General features: G+C 41.8%; 2 protein-coding genes across 2 annotated transcripts; one reads left to right on the top strand and one right to left on the bottom strand.

Moving 5' to 3' along the window:
- The first annotated feature begins 3,940 nt into the window (after positions 1-3,940).
- Positions 3,941-9,535, top strand: kdelr3 (KDEL endoplasmic reticulum protein retention receptor 3). The gene is made up of 5 exons (XM_050069998.1): positions 3,941-4,342; positions 4,769-4,869; positions 5,161-5,319; positions 6,933-7,185; positions 7,672-9,535. The coding sequence occupies exons 1-5, from the start codon at positions 4,252-4,254 to the stop codon at positions 7,713-7,715; spliced, it is 648 nt and encodes a 215-aa protein (XP_049925955.1). The 5' UTR covers positions 3,941-4,251; the 3' UTR covers positions 7,716-9,535.
- Positions 7,983-13,459, bottom strand: LOC126405938 (GTPase IMAP family member 7-like). Its single transcript, XM_050069990.1, has 2 exons — positions 13,096-13,459; positions 7,983-11,002 (listed from the first exon to the last, which is right to left on the bottom strand). Exons 1-2 carry the CDS (start codon positions 13,127-13,129, stop codon positions 9,930-9,932), a joined length of 1,107 nt encoding a protein of 368 aa, XP_049925947.1. The 5' UTR covers positions 13,130-13,459; the 3' UTR covers positions 7,983-9,929.
- Positions 13,460-14,090: the final 631 nt, after the last annotated feature.

The raw sequence follows: 14,090 nt of genomic DNA, 5'->3' as shown, positions 1-14,090 counted from the left end.
AAAGAAGCATAATTGACTGCATGTTTTGTATACAACTGTTTGTTTCTTCTTCTTGCCTCCGTCTTCATTGCTCATTCATCACTCTTACTGTCTGCTGTATCAGATTTGACACAATATAAACACTTTTGCTTGAGAATAACACTCAACTTGAACAACCCGGTGACATAAATAAGGGTCCAGGCTCTGTGCTGGATGTTTCAGGGGTGTATAAAGAAGCTGTGTACTCTTCATCGGTGTGCGGCGCCTCCTCACTTCTCTGCACCACCACGGATGCAGTCTAAGTAGGCTGAAAGCATTTCCTCTGTAATCTCAGGTGCCCTGTGCTGATTTTACTGCATCAAACATAAGAGTAGGATGCCGGGGAGCAGAATGTGTGTGATGCCAGAATTCAGATGCAATTTGTGGATTANATGGTGGTTGGGTGGGGGTGGGGGGGTGGGGGGGGGGGGGGGGGGTGATGAGAAATGGAGGGCGAGTGGACTGTGATTCAGATATAGGAGGGAAGGGAGGCAGGTGGAGCTGACGTGCCAGAAGACGGTGAAGACAGAGAGGGTGGAGAGTATTTTGAAACACTGAGAACTATGAGTACATACAAGCCTTTGGGTGGATAAAAAAAAAGATTTGGGTGAGATTATTTTAGCATCACAAATTCAAGTTTGGATGCTGTCTGACTGTGGCATTTACCTTAAGAGATAGTCCTCCATTTGCACACATCAAAAAAATTTATATTCATTCTGACTCATCTCAGTCTCATTTAAATGAGAATAACACAAATAGAAACAGTTCATCAGACAGCCGGAGGAGACTAAAATCATCTTTGCCTGTGTGGGATGAGATATTTTCAAATTACAATCTGTCACAGATAATTATTCATCGTCTGCTGTGAAACACGATTGCTAATGAAATCCACTAATATAATCCGTTTGAATCATTTCAATATGATCTAAGTACATTTTTTCATCTAATTACATTTAATTAAGCTTATTAACATCTCAGCCTGAAGGCAGGTACATATTGGTGTGTGATTCATGCAGACCATCTGCCAAAGATGATAAAGGAGGAAGGTAAGATAAGGCAATTTATTTGTAAAGCACTTTTCACAGACAAAGGAAATTCAAAGTGTTCGACGTAATGTATTAAAGCCATTGAGCAGGAAATACAAATTTAAATACAAATGAAAAGGATAAGAATAAATAAAAGATGGCTTAATAAATGCAATATGGATAATCATGAATGTTTAAGGTTAAGATATTGGCAGAGGGGAATATTGATATTTTTAATCAGGATTTAATAGATATTGATTGATCTTTCTGAAAAGATAGATCACACCCTTTGGCTCTGGGGATAAGATGCTGACTATGGACTGCAGTGTCCACAGTTTAAAACTGGCTCAGGACCTTTGTTGCACTTCTCTCTCCCTTGTTTGTTATCTCTCCACTATAAAGGAATAAATGTCCCCTAGGATTATAATAGGTCTAATAAATTTGACTACTTTTAGACCAACTAAATGCGTAACCAAAAAAGTTATTCTGCATTTCCCCCACAGAATTTAGTTGTGGTAGTTTGGGGAAGGCTTTGAAACAGTAAATAGAATATTTACACTTCATTTATTTTTTAACTTGTTTTGATTTTCTTATAATGTTGTAATTAGTCTTGTGAACACAGGCGGATTACTAAACACGCCTGCCGACATTGGCCCTGGGGACCAAAGCATCAGGGCCCCCTCCCCTGCCTTCACCTACAAAATGTCATTTAGATTGACACGTACCATCCAGGAAGAGAATCAAAATGACCAAAAAGAGATGCTGAACTGCAAAGAGACACAAGATTATGACAAAAAGGGGCAAAACAATCACAGAAACCCAAAATGACTGCAAAGAAACACCAAACAACCAGAAATGGTACAGAATTACCTCAAAGAGACACAAAACGAACACAAAAATATCCATAAGAATAATCCCAAAGACACTCAAAACAAAAGAAGCAAAACCACCCCAAAGTCTGAAGCTCCTTTTACACTGCCTCTTCAAGGCATGCTGTTATGCTGCCTTGGCATTCTTTATAAAAGGTACAATTGTGTAATGGGTTGACAGAGTTGTCTCATCTGTCAGCTGGTAGTGGTAGTAGAGGTAGTAACAACGCCTAAACCATGTCTATGGAAAAGGGACAGCCAGCAGGACAGCATCATGCGTGGCACATGTGTGATGTTATGAAAACGTGTTTTGCGTGCAACCCAGGGAGATTTGAAAAGCAGCTACTAGCAGTTAGCAGCTAACTTAAAGAAGAAGAACAGCAGCTTAAAATGTCCGCAAATTGGAAACAAAGAGGTCTGGGAGCTCTTTATCCTCCGAGCAGAGAATGAGCTCAGCTCCCATGAACTAGGGACGGTAAATGATTGTTATTGCCATTTTAACGCCATTGTTATTGTGTATAAAGCACTGCCGACACGTATGTTATATGTCACACCAGGGGTAGACGCTGTTGAGTTACAAATCACGCCTGTCACCCCTCTTTTGCCTCTGCGATGCCGGCATGCTGTGTTACATCTTACACTGGAGCCGCATTAGCACAACTTCTAATATGGCGGATAGCGGACTCCAACCCACAGAGATTCAGTGAGAAGTTAGAAAAGTACTGAGAGCTGAACACACACGGACTTTTAAAAACACCTTTCTCTTTGGTCTCCTGCAGACAAAGGTAAGTAGAGTTGTTTAGGAGGGAGAAGGGGGGTTTGCTGCAGTTGGCGAGACGATACTGCTACCTTCTTGACAGTGGGCGGCCTGGCTTTTGGACCTACTCCTGAGTAGGTCTATCTCCGGCGTAGCTTGGCATGGCATGGTGCTTTTAAACTGACAATGGAAACACATATCAGAGCGGCATGGCTTTACTCTGTGTGGATAAGAGTGAAGATGGAAAAAGGGTACAACTCTTCTTGGTGCATAGGTCACACTCCTGCAGCAGTAGTCTCATGATAAACAGAGAGAGTGACAGCGGGGCAAGGAGTGGCTGAGCAAAGCAATACATGCCACGCTGCTCTGCAATTAAATGAGATTTTGCCCATTTCAAATAGTGAAAAAATATACAAGTCATGTTCATGCTGAGCGAATACTGACATCCACACACTTACTTGAGTGCTTGAATACTCATGCCCATTCCTAGTTCCTACCTATACTGACAGATACCATTGACACAACAGTGAACCCTACAGGACTAATTAGCATCCCACATACATTTTACACCAGGAATAGCTCCTACAGGCATGATACCACTGTTGTTTGGTTCTGTGTTTAAATGCAAAAAGAAAGAAGAAGCATGATCTCTGTGCATGATCTCTGTGTATAAAGGGTTTGTGTGTCTTGCTTCCATAAGAGAGGTGCTGGGGCCTTTTGCAAGTTTGTGCCCAGGGACCCATTGTTTCGTAATCCGCCCATGGATCGAGTGACAGTAATCTTAAACTGGAAAACAGAGACACAATTCTCAGTTTTGTTTAAAGAAAAATGGAAATCCAATAAAAATCTATTTTAATTATTTCCCTCCTATTGAATAAAATGATAATTCATTATTGCCTGCAGTCTGTCGCCATCTTCTGTTTAATCAGGGCTTTGCTTCTTGATGGCCCACAAACAGCCTTACAGCCAGTTAAACCATTAGCATCAAGTTAGCCAGAGACAGTCAGGCTACACCGGAAATATATAATTTTGCTTTCAAAATAAAAGAGTGTAATCTTTTAAAGTAACACATTGCCCGGAAATATTTGTCAGAGTTGAATAATTGATAAATATAACCACAAAATGCGTAGTTTTCATAATATTTTCGTGGTTTATTGGTGGTTTACTGTCAACAGAAGGCCGAGTGTTGCCTAATGAGACTTTTACTCTGAAATAAGTGAACCGGAAAAGGATACATTTGTTTGACGCAGGCTAGCTTGACACTAGTTGCCGTTGTCCGAGCTGTCAGCCACGTCACCTCCTCTTCAACAACTTTCCTCCCGGACCTCTGCGGTCACAGTTGAGTTTATGAGTGGACTCAGTGGACATTTTAATTGTTTTACTACATGTGTGTCGATAACGCGCCGACAATCTACCGCACAGACTCGGAGTTCGCTGTGTAGCTGTTAGCTTCTTTTTAGCTTTTTATCCGCTTGTCATTTGTTTGCAGTCGCAGAGCTTTTTGTGGCTGTGACCAGTGTCCAGAGGACGTGTAAGGCCTGTCAGGAGTTTTACTGAGGTTTTGTTAACTAAGCGGAACACAATGAACATCTTTCGTCTGGCCGGTGACGTGTCACATTTGGTGGCTATCCTTATCCTGTTACTGAAGATATGGAAGTCCAGATCCTGTGCTGGTACGTTGACTCTGACATCACTGCACTTTAACCTACAGCTATGCAGCCTCACTGTAGCAGTATGCATGCAGCTATACAGTATATATAGTAGAGATACAGCAGAAGTGTTATTGTAGATGTCAGTTAAGTTCATTATGGAGGGTGTGTGCATCATACTGGGGGTTCTGCTGGAGTGGAAGCGACGTGGCAATGTTAACAAAGCAATCAGCTGCCTGCTCCACCTATAATACAGCAGCCTCAATCTTTATGACAAGTCACATCTGCAGTGCAGTTGTCTTCTTTTGTTGTTTAAGCATACAATTAGATGAATCATGACATTTACTTCTTGTATCTGTGAGCTGGCCTGCACCTGAGTGTGGTCATCTGCTTTTAATTGCACATTAGACAGTGGTTAAATTCGTTTTCTCTCTCTGTCTCTCTCTGTAGGCATCTCTGGGAAGTCTCAGGTGCTGTTTGCGCTTGTGTTCACCACCAGGTACCTTGACTTGTTCACTGTCTTCATCTCTGCGTACAACTCGGTCATGAAGGTAAGTGTAGGTCACACACAGTTTCAACTTTGACCCCAGTTAAAACACTGTTTTTACTCAAGACCTGCTGGGACACTGATCTAGTTTGAAATCCAGAATTCGTGTCCAAATGCTGCGTATATGACACACAGGTAGAAGCACACCAGCTCAGTCCAGGTTCACCCACACACTGTATGTAGTAACTGTGCAAAACAAGTAGTACTCAGTCTGTCTCACTCACTAACAGTGCAACACAGTGTTTACACAGACTTCCATTGCCGATGTATAATTAATATTCTACTGTGCTCTCAGGTGGTGTTCCTGTCTCTCTCCTATGCCACTGTGTACCTGATCTACATGCGCTTCAGGAACACGTACGACTCTGAAAATGACACCTTCCGTGTGGAGTTCCTGTTGGTCCCAGTTGTCGGGCTGTCCTTCCTGGAAAACTATGCTTTCACCCCAATGGAGGTAAACAAGCACTCGGACAGCATCGTCAATAAGTTTGGGTCCTGGTAGAAAAGTTTGAATACTATGAGATCACACGGGGCTTATAAACACGCAGTTTGTGGGATTTATGTTCAGTTTAAAGGAGCAGTGTGTAAGAGTCAGGGGGATTTTGTGGCATCTCAGTGGAAACTTCTCCTGCTTAGAATTTTATTAGTGTTCATTGCCCAGGAGGTTTCTACTCTAAGCTGAATTATCCACAAAGGCCTCTTCCTCTCCAAAACAAATAGCTCTGGTAAATAAAACTGGTAAAGCAGACTAAAGCAGTTTCACATCACCAATGTGTGTTTCTCTGACGTTGTTTGGCTCATTGCAGATTGGCCGTCAGCCCAGCACCTGCTAATTCGTGCTCGCCTTTTTTCTTTGATGACTTAAGATCCAGATGCTCAGGAGGTTTTTAACATGAGCCAATTGATCCACAGAGGTCTATTCCTCTGCAAAACAAATGGACCTGGTGATTTAAAGTGGTGAAACATTGAGTAAAGCAGTTTAAAGTTTTGAAGTTCTCTCTTCTGGAGAGAATTTAGTTGGAAGAACATGTCTCGATTCTTCTCTACTCCAGCGCAAAAGACTGGCTATTCCAATCAGACAGCTTGCTGGAGATCATGTGGCAATGTAGTAGCTAACCACTTTCATATTTTCTGGAATTGCCCCTCTGTGGCTCCATTTTGGAGAGCTGTCCACGGTGTGCCGGAAGCAGCCTTTAAGAAGAAGGTCAAACTCAATTTCAAACCATGTACCTTGGTGATCTAGAAGAGCTTCGCTGGGCAAAGCCAGATAACTATCGGATTTGAGTGTTATTGGTTGCTTGTAAAAAAGCCTTGACTAAAAAGTGGCTGAAAACAGAAATTCATTTTAATTCCATTTTGCTGTTCCTCTCCTCTCTCTCTCTCTCTCTCTCTCTCTCTCTCTCTCTCTCTCTCTCTCTCTCTCTCTCCTGAATGTAGACTTGAGAATGTAAAATGTAATTCTAAGAAACAAAAGATATAAGTGCACACGACTGTTCAAGTACAATGCCAGATATACAAAACACAGATCCTCCAGATCCTCCCCAGGATGTCTGTTTTCTCCCCCTCCTTGTTAGGGTGTGTCTCTTTTCATTTGTATGATTACCTTAAATGAAAACTCAATAAAAAGTAAATGACCAAAAAAAAAAAAAAAAGTAAAAAAAAAAAGAAAAATCTTTGCTTGTTGCTGCTCGTTATGGAGGGTCTTAACTACGGCAACCGACGCGAAAGCACGAATGCCCATATCTAGTACCAGTGTTTGGTCTGTTCACTCTGGGCTACTGTAGAAACATGCTGGTGTAACATGGCAGACTCCAAGGATGAGGACCTGCTCCTTATATGGCTCATTGTAAAGTAACAAAGCACAGTGATTCTTATTCTCAGGTGATTATACACTAAAAAAACATATTTATTTTATTATATTCCATTTCTGCCAGTATAGCCCCCTAAATCCTACACACTGGACCTTTAAGTTCAGGTTCTGGGTTAGGTGTTAGGTGTTGTATATACCTCCCAAACAATACAGCGTCAGCAGAAGTCATGTATCTCCCTTTCACTGATTCCGTCCAGATCCTTTGGACCTTCTCCATCTTCCTGGAGGCGGTGGCCATAATGCCGCAGCTCTTCATGATCACCAAGACCGGCGAGGCAGAGTCCATCACCACACACTACCTGTTCTTCCTCGGCCTCTACCGAGCCCTCTACATAGCCAACTGGGTGTGGCGTTACCACACCGAGGGCTTCTTCGACCAAATCGCTGTGGTGTCCGGCGTCGTGCAGACCATCTTCTACTGCGATTTCTTCTACCTTTACTTCACAAGGGGTGAGTAAAGACTAATGCAAAGGGGATGATTTATTGTGGAGACCTGTGTCTGATTGCAGCTCTGTTGTCTTAAAAACAGGGGGATAGTCCTATTCCACAGAGCTCCAGCTTTTATTTTGACTTTTCTTGAGTAGTCAATCAGTCACCTCATTTATGAAATAACAAAAAGTTATTGTCAAAGCCCAAGATACACAAAATAGCATTTTCTTCTGACATAAAACAGAGCAAATATGCATTAATTAGACAACTAGGCTGTGTGTTGTGCTGTGTTATTAATTTTTATTTCAGCTTCACCACTTGAAGATGATGAGTATCCTTCTTTGCAGCTGTTAAAGCAAAAATCTGGTTAAGAGACTGGGAATAGTGTTTGTTGTTAGCTCACCTGGTGAAAAGAGGAGTGGGAAAAGTTTAAATTGGAGGTTTCAAAAGCAAACTCTCGTCTCAAGCCGGCTTTGTTCTCCATCTTTGTCCTCTGCCTGTCCGCAGTGCTGAAAGGAAGAGGAAACATGGGCCTGCCGATGCCCATTTAAAACCGACGTCTGTGTCGTTCATCCACCCACCTGTGCCTGCTACAGCTCAGCGTCTGAACACAGACCTCGCCCTACAACTGTACATGTATTTAGCAAAGGGACTAATGGTCTGACACCATTCTGTAGACCAAACTGTGCACCTCTAGAGATTGACTTTCTGCGTGATTGGTACTTTGTGTGTGTGTATGTGTACGCTTGCATACATATACTGTTGTTGTAAGAAGTTTGCAATGTATGTTTGAGTATTTTTTTCTTCATAAGATGCAAAAATGTGACACTGGAAAGGTGTCCCCTGATGATGTGCATGTGGAATTTAAATCCAGGCAAGTGAGTAACACTATGGAAACTGTGTATTTGTCTTTACTTTCCCTTTGAGACTGTTACAATGTTGAATCCACAAAATTGTAAAACATTTAGATTGTATGGAGTTTTAGATCCAGTCTGTCTTGAGTTCAAGGCTAACTTATTTCCCTATGTGTTTGTGTCTAAGTGACTAATGGGTATGTTTTTTAAATTGATCCAGTATTGAGAGACAGCAATGCAGTCAGCAGCTACAAAACAGGCTGCAAATGACAACTTGAGGCATTTGTGCACCGTAAATTTACGTCCACTAAAAGTGCTTGTTTTGGCCACTGACTGGAAAGGATCCCTACAGAGACAGACAGATTTTTGAAGAGTAGGATCCTTTTTGTTTAACCAGAAACAGGCGTGCAATTGGCATCGCCACACCAGCCAAACTCCATTTAAATACACAGCGATTTTAGCTAGTATAGAGCCAGCATAACTTCACATCTGACTGGGTGAATTAAGGGTTTATTTTAACCAGACCAGAGCTGGTGATTGTTTGAACGGTGGATTGAACAACCAAGACGGCTTTTAAGTCAGATTTTGTTTCTGTCAACTTTGAATGAAGTGTGTTTTAAGATGATAAAATCACTGTTTTTTTAAATGGAGTCTGGTTGGTTTGGCGATAGGGATTTGGGGGCTGTTTCCGGTCAAACAAAAAGGATGTTACTCCTCAACAAAAAGGTCTATCTCTGTAGGATCCTTTCCATAATGCTGTCAAACAGTTGGAATAATAATCTGAGCCTGTCGGTGGCAAAAAAGGACTTGTGAATTAAAGATGTGCAATTGCCTAGTAACGTTACATTGCATCCTGTTTCGCCACTGCTTGCTGCAGCAGTCTTGTTCAGTACTGGGAGTTTCAAAAATTGTTGTCTTCATTTGTCACTTCGTCACAAAAACATAGGTAAATAGGATCCAGGTTGAAACGTCCCAATGTTGCCCTTAAAAGCTGAAAAGTGCCCACAGTTTCATGTCAAAGCTTCCCACACGTTATCCAAGTTTGACAAACTCAGTCTTGCCTCATGATTTACAGCAATGACAAATATTGTAGTTTCTATTTTTAAATCGTACACTGCACTCTTCCAGTCAAGTCAGTTTTATTTATATAACCCAACATCATAAATTTGCCTCAAGGGGCTTTAAAGCTGAACAGCTTCCACAAAGTGTCTTCCTCTTTGGATCTGTAATGTAAAGACACTCCCTGAATAGCTTACTGTATATGCAAATGATAATTCCTTTCATGATTTGCCAGGTATGTTACTTTTTATATTTCCTCTTAATTGTTGTCTTTTTATATTTCAGTGTATTTCTTTAAGGGAGAAAAAAGGGCTAAACATGTTGTCACGTGTTAAATGAAGCCAAAGATGGAACAGATAACTGCTGCAATGTTTTAGTCAGACAAATGTTTTTGTTCTTTCTGGGTTGGTACTGCGACCAAACTGTCTTCTTGTACTGCGGATAAAAATGGAAAAATGGCCGGAGAGCGTGATGAATTTCTGTAAAACATGACACAAATGTTTTAGTTGCAGTAAGTTGAATTGCACACCATTTTTATGACATTACATTTATTATAACGTGAATTCTCTCAGCTGAAAGGTTTGGCTGTGGTTTTTGTGAACAATCCACACGGAGCGCAACACACCAGGATGTTTGCCTTTCTGTGGAGTGCACACACACATGCACACACACGCACATGCAGTCTTATTTTACAGGATGTTTTTAAAGTAGCGGTGCATCGTGTTGACGGTAAACAAAGCTTGTTAGCATTAGATGCACAATGAAAACAAAGCTCAGTGACTTTTTCTTTCACACATCATCAGCTCTGTGTTGATCTTAGGCGTCATGGCGGTGAGGGATACTTGACCTCGTTCAGTGAGGTGTTTTCAGGAAAGTTTTTCTGTGCTTATATAACACCTTGCCTCCTTCCCTCACAGCTCCTCCCACCGCTTTCGCAGCTGAAGTGATGGAGAGTGGCGACGCCGCCAGAGCAGCCGCCCTCTCTACCACCTTCACCTTCTTCACAGCCTTCCCTTTCCCTTCGTCCTTGTCCATGATCCCCGCCCCCTCTGCTGCACCTTTCCCCACTGCAGTCAACAGCTCGCACCAGAAAAGCCTCTCCGCTCTTTTCCTGGCCTCTTCTTCCTCCTTCCTCTTCTCCTCCTCCTCCCTCCTCCTCTCTAACTCTGGTCCCTGCTCCTCTTTGCCTGGTCCCTGCTCCTCTTTGCCTGTAGCCACCTTGATCGGAGACTCCATCCTTAGTCCTCTTTGTCCCCGAACCCTCTCTTGCGCCTCCTTGATGACCCTCTCTGCCTCCTTGAACATGTCGTTGCTATAGCAACCGCCTCCATTGTTTTCCACAGCCTTGTCTATCTTCTCCAGAAGCTGTGCAACCTGCTGTGAGCACGCTGTCTTGTCCTGTTCGTGATTATTAAAGACATGATACCCCCCGTGGCAGCTGCTGACGAATTCTGACAGCTCTTCGCTCTCTCCCAGGAAGTCCTTGATGCTCTTGCCCTGCAGCTGGTCCCCACAGGTGAACAACACCATGGTAAACTTGGTGGCTCCGGGCCCAAATGTAGCCTTGATCCACTCTAAGGCGTCCTTCTCCTCCTGGGTGAACCTGCCAAGCTGCAGGGTCACCAAGAAAGCGTGGGGTCCCGGAGAGGACAGGGCAACGCACCGTCCCACCTCTGCTATGACCTCCTCAGTGGACAGGTGTGTGTGGAAGAAGCCTGGAGTGTCAATCACAGAGATACTGCGCCCGTCCACTGTCCCAGTCTGTCTCGTGCTCTGTGTGGTGACAGAACAGGGGGAGACGGTGACCCAGAAAGCCGACCTGCCCAGGATGGTGTTGCCTGAGGAGCTTCTGCCTGTTCCTGTCCTCCCCAACAGGACGACCCTCAGGGGTTCAGCCTCTGATGGAGCGAGTGACGCTTCACAGGCTGTAGCAAGATTCAAGCATAGTACATGTATATAATTATCACTTTATAATATTAGTATTATCCAGCACAGTGGTCCCCGACTGGCAATGGTCCAGTGTGTAGGATTTTGGGGCATCTTTTGGCAGAACTGGTGTATGTTTTACTCCTCATGCCTAGGGCTGAATCCAAATACCTTCTGGACTTGTGGACTGAGTCCTTGAGGACTTCAGTTGTACATAGTGTGACGCATTTACTGTCATCACGTAAAGTCAGTGAAGGCAGAGACTGCAAGCAGCTGACAGACAGCCCTCGAGACTGTTTTACTTGTTGCCGTGGAAACATTCAACTTTCACTGCTGTCATATTCATATATATGTCATAAGTTGATGAATAGTGCCGAACTCATCTGTTCCTGCAGATAACAAGATAGGCTATTAATACATTTCTATATAACAGGATACTAAATAAGGACAGGACTGTAACTCGATAAATTGGGTATTACTGACATTAGAAGACCTTCTTTTGCTGTTTTTCGGACAATTTATGTATTTATTTGAAGCCTATTTCATTGCGCCGCCTGATAGGCTTCAATGATAAAATGCATTTTCAGTCCCTCTACAGCCTGTACTTCTACATATTTCTGTATCAGGATGTGGCTGAATATTATTTCTGGCCTACACAATTCAAGTAGCATTTAATAGGCCTAAATATCAATAACTATTTCACACATTCATAAAACTACATCGTCACGTCCGCAGGGCAATGAATTAAATCAGTGAGGTCTGCTGAAGTCTGTGCCCCAAGCGGACTCTCTTCAGACTTCCAGAGAGTGCACTTGGGGCGCAGACTTCAGCAGACCTCACTGATTTAATAACCCACATGTCTGCACCCGAAGGAGACTCTCTGGAAGTCTGCAGAGAGTCCACCTTAGGCCCCTTGTGGACTGGATGAATTGTAGACTTGGACAGTCCTTAGCACTCCCAGATTTCCCAAGAAGGCGCCCGCAAGGTCTGCCAGTCTGCAAGTGTGATGAAGTCCAGACATATGGAATCAGCCAAAGGCAAGCGGTCCACTTCCACTGAGTCAGCCTTGTTGTTTCTACAATTTAAACACCGGCTCTAGATGGGGCCTTTTGCGTTTTCACATCAGCCATCATAGCTCTCCTACATGCCTGGCACACAAGAGTTTAAGTTCTGCAACCTCACCGCCAGATGCCACTAAATCCTTTACACAGGACCTTTAAAACAGATTTATGTATATATAAAAAAATAATTATATACAATTTAAGATCATATTTGGGCTGATTTATAAAGCATGGATATATTGTTTGATTTTAAATATATATATGATGTTTAAATGACTTCTATTAGCTAGATAAGGGAGATTAAGGGGGAAGATTAGCATGGGAAGTTATTGCTCCTAGACTGCCTTATTCAGATTCACATTTCTTTATTATCATTGTACAAACAATGAAATTCAGGTGCACTCAAAGACTGGTCTAATTTATAAAAATAAGTGATAAATAGAAATAAAATAGCAATAAAAATAAATAAATAAATGCCTCCATTCCAATCACATTCTACACATTTGCAGATACACTCAGACACTCTTTGCCAACGTATGCAGTTAAAGTGGGATTTAAAAAAGGGCTCATGCATATTATTGCACATTAAATGAGTTATTGCACTTGAGAAAAAGAACTGTAATTCACATTGATGTGAAGTTAATGTTCCTAGACTGGTTTATCAGAGTTGTGTTCCTATTCTTAGATTAGATTTATACTATGTTCTCTTTTATTTGATACACACATTTATTTTATCTCTGTCAATTTAAATTTAATTTAATCATATATTTATTTTATTTAAAAAAGTTCCTCTCTCTTTTGATTATTTTTGACGCTGTTCCAATCTTAAAACACAAGCCAACATCTCATGTACTATCTGTTTTACATCTGAATTTACACGAATGTAATTATATGATTCTTAAATATTTATGGAGATAAGAAATATGTATAATCTCTGGCTCAATACAAATAGTTATAATAAATGATTTTTTTGTTTGTTTGGATATCCTGCCCTGATCACCAACCTGGTTTGATAACAGTTATCGACATACCTTTATGTGACTCAGCATTTTCGGATGACGACATCCTCCCAGAGAGACAACAGCAAAGCCTGTGGCCTGTCGGTGGGCCTAAAATACAGGTAACTGAAAATACAGGAGACGGATTCCTTGGTTTCCTCTGCGTCTGAGATTCTTTCAGGCTTTTAAACTGTCATTTAATCAGCATCAGGAGCATCAGAGCAGCTGCAGTCCGAGGAAGAGCACAGATGCGCCACACTGCCACCACCACGCTGTAAACCCCTGAAATGATGTCAGCATGCAGTGAAGACCACCACATCAGACCACTGTTATTTAATATAAATAACTCATAAAACGATCAAGAACACTGATGTTAGTGTTGTTACTTAGGATAATCACACAATTAATGAGTTAAAGTAGATATTATAATGATTCAGTGTTGTAGTTCCTCATTGTGGCCACTGGAGGGCAGTGAAACCTCACAAATAGTCTCAGGTCAACATTTACTACTCACTTCACATAAATACAGTATATTTAAAATAAAACAAAAGAGACAGCTGTGTTCTTAACATCAGCTACACAGAGGCAAATTGCAATTTTATAGGTTACAGATCACCAGTTACCCAGTTAAAAATGTAGTAAAATTCAGTCCGTCGTGCACAATGCATTTATAAATCTCTAAATTGTATTAAATGCTGACAAAACAAAATATATGCTGTTCTCCAGAGTCCAAAACATTAACCACAGGACTCTCCAAATGTGCACTCTACATGGTACAATCATTAAACATACTTAGCCGTCTGGATTGATGATGAATTCACCTTCAAACCATATGTTGATGCACTAACAAGGAAACTATGAATTAAGCTTTATACAGAAACTGTCCTGTTTTATTTTATCATGTAGAAAGAAGACTGTGGAAGCAAAATTTCTGCCAGTGTTAGACTATGGTGATGTAATTTATTGCCATGCAGCAGCCTCCACTGTTATGCCCCTATATGCTGTTGTCTACAATTCAGCCCTTAGAT

This window comes from Epinephelus moara, chromosome 18 (genome assembly GCF_006386435.1).
Source record: "Epinephelus moara isolate mb chromosome 18, YSFRI_EMoa_1.0, whole genome shotgun sequence".
NCBI classification, from domain to species: domain Eukaryota; kingdom Metazoa; phylum Chordata; class Actinopteri; order Perciformes; family Serranidae; genus Epinephelus; species Epinephelus moara.
Note: the sequence above shows the minus strand (reverse complement) of the source record. Positions and strands in the feature narration are given on the sequence as shown.

What these genes read in the sequence shown, in the direction of transcription:
- kdelr3 (XM_050069998.1), top strand. Translation starts at nt 4,252, where the DNA reads ATGAACATCTTTCGTCTGGCCGGTGACGTGTCACATTTGGTGGCTATC. An exon ending in CGTACAACTCGGTCATGAAG is followed by an intron (nt 4,870 to 5,160) that starts GTAAGTGTAGGT and finishes CTGTGCTCTCAG; the next exon opens with GTGGTGTTCCTGTCTCTCTC. An exon ending in ATGCTTTCACCCCAATGGAG is followed by an intron (nt 5,320 to 6,932) that starts GTAAACAAGCAC and finishes GATTCCGTCCAG; the next exon opens with ATCCTTTGGACCTTCTCCAT.
- LOC126405938 (XM_050069990.1), bottom strand. Translation starts at nt 13,129, where the DNA reads ATGTCGTCATCCGAAAATGCTGAGTCACATAAAG. An exon ending in AAATGCTGAGTCACATAAAG is followed by an intron (nt 11,003 to 13,095) that starts GTATGTCGATAA and finishes ATCTTGCTACAG; the next exon opens with CCTGTGAAGCGTCACTCGCT.